The 2,161-nt window shown below is 32.4% G+C and overlaps 1 protein-coding gene across 1 annotated transcript in view; it reads left to right on the forward strand.

The window, feature by feature from the left end:
• LOC106469194 (matrix metalloproteinase-17-like) overlaps positions 1-2,161 on the forward strand; it is a 58,099-nt gene that overhangs the window by 20,140 nt on the left and 35,798 nt on the right. The window contains exon 6 of the mRNA XM_013929661.2: positions 484-631. Coding sequence (XP_013785115.1) covers positions 484-631 — 148 coding nt within the window. The remainder of the gene's footprint in view (positions 1-483; positions 632-2,161) is intronic.

A 2,161-nucleotide genomic window follows, 5' to 3' on the forward strand; every position in this document is an offset into this window, starting at 1 on the left:
TAACGCCCCCACGGCTGAAAGGGCGAGCATGTTTGGTGGGACGGGGATAAAAATCAAAGTAACTCACTAAGTAATTTTGCATTTGTTTAAGTCATTTTAAAATAGGCTCAGCATAGCCGGGTGGTTAGGGCGCTCGACTCGAAATCTGTTGGTCGCGAGTTCGAATCCCCGCGAAATTCAAGACAAACAAAAACACTTTAAAATAGTTATATGTCTTGAAGTTTTTTGGTAACGATCCTCTGATTTGTTGAACATAAATACACATTACGTTTTTTTTTCTTGTTATGTTATTTGCCTACTATCATCTTATGTATTTTTTTTAAATATTATTCCAATAGTACTTATCTTAACATTGTGTTTTCACTTCTAAATCAGCTGCTACATACTACTGATAATTTTTAACTTTAAAAATCATTAGAAGATGTTAGAATTTATACAAAGATTGTTGAATATTTGTGATATCTTGCAATGATTTTTGTGTAGTTCGTCTGGAGATTAACAGAACGTGGTCTGTTAGCAAAAGGTTATCCGGTATACTTTCACTACCTATTTTATGGCCTACCTTGGTCAGTCCGGCGGATAGATGCGATCTATCAACGATCTACAGACTATCATATTATACTTTTTTCAGGTAAGTTTAAAACAGCCTGGAATTAAAAGACGTCTATACATGATAAACAGTTATTCTGTCTGGCTGTTGGAAAATAAAACTTTAACTGTATCTGTATGATATTTCATTTTATATTTAATAACCCTGTACGGTAGCAATATCATTAAGCTACATTGGTTAATTTCAAAAATATAGGTATAAAATTTCACATCAATGAATATAGCCTAATACAGAATTTAAGAACTGAAAGCATTATGACTTTGTTCTATTAAGTTGCTTTAGTCATAGCAACACAATATTTTGATATCATATTAGCTTTTAGTAGCTGCTTAATATATTAACAAGGAACTGCACTTCCAATGTCATCAAATCTGTTTCAGAAGTTGTAAAAGCACATTAGATATAGTAAGGTATAAATGTGAATTTAAAACCTAATACAAATCAGAAAGCAGCAAAAGAAATATAAAAACTAAATCATTTAGCAATTTATAACAACTCTTGTTTTATTGGCAGTTACCTAGATAACGTTTTTTTTTCACCATCGTTAACATAAACCAAAAATAGTTACGAACAAGAAAAATGTGGATATTTTAATCAAATGCAGAATTACATGTACGTTCTGTGGGACGTACAAGCCTATTGACATGGAAAAATGTCTTGCCACATTTAATAAATTTTTTGTTCAAAATAATGAAATTGTTTTCGAGATAAGGTATCTTATTGACTAAAATATACAACCGACAAGCAAAATCTCGAGTTCAATTCCTTCAAATCTCAGTTCTCACATTTTCAGAAACAGTTCTGTATTTGTTCTGTTTTTTACCTGAAGATGTCATTTGTATTACCTTTGGTTAAACAGACATTTCGCTTTTGTTAGAAATACCATTATCTATCTTCCTCACTCTTTAGTCTTCCGCTGGGACAGCGGTAAGACTTTGGATTTACACTGCTAAAATGAGGGATTCGATTCCCCTCGGTGGACATAGCAGATAGCCCGATGTGGCTTTGCTATAACACCCCCTCCCCTCCCCAAGTCTTCATCATAACTAGGATTACAATGGGTGATTGTAGTTAATCTGCCTGAGCATAAAAGGAATTGATTTTTTTTTCTTTTTCGATGAAAGTCCATTAACTTTGGTCATTACAAAAGAAAGGAATGAATTCGAGTCTAGACAATTAAAGACATTTCGAAACCTAACAACTGGGCTTATTTTATCCTAAAATTTTAAGACATGTTTTCAAAGTGCTTCTCAATTAACATTCAAATATTTTTTATTATATTTAATTATATTATTATGTTTAGTTGTATTATATTTAGCCACTTTATCTTGTAACAATGAGGGTTAATTGCACTTTGTGAGGGCGTATTTCATATAATACTGCAGTGACACCACAGGCAACGTATTTAAGATTTGTTTTGAAAAGAATATTCATAGAGCGAGATATTTCCAATGTAACCGGTGGAAGTGGAAATATTTACATTTAGGATAGGAATGGGCTCCAAAACGACATGTTTCGACCCCATAAAAATTATAACAAAGCTGCTCAAGC

The sequence above is a fragment of the Limulus polyphemus genome, unplaced genomic scaffold (genome assembly GCF_000517525.1).
Source record: "Limulus polyphemus unplaced genomic scaffold, Limulus_polyphemus-2.1.2 Scaffold3349, whole genome shotgun sequence".
Classification (NCBI taxonomy): Eukaryota; Metazoa; Arthropoda; class Merostomata; order Xiphosura; family Limulidae; genus Limulus; species Limulus polyphemus.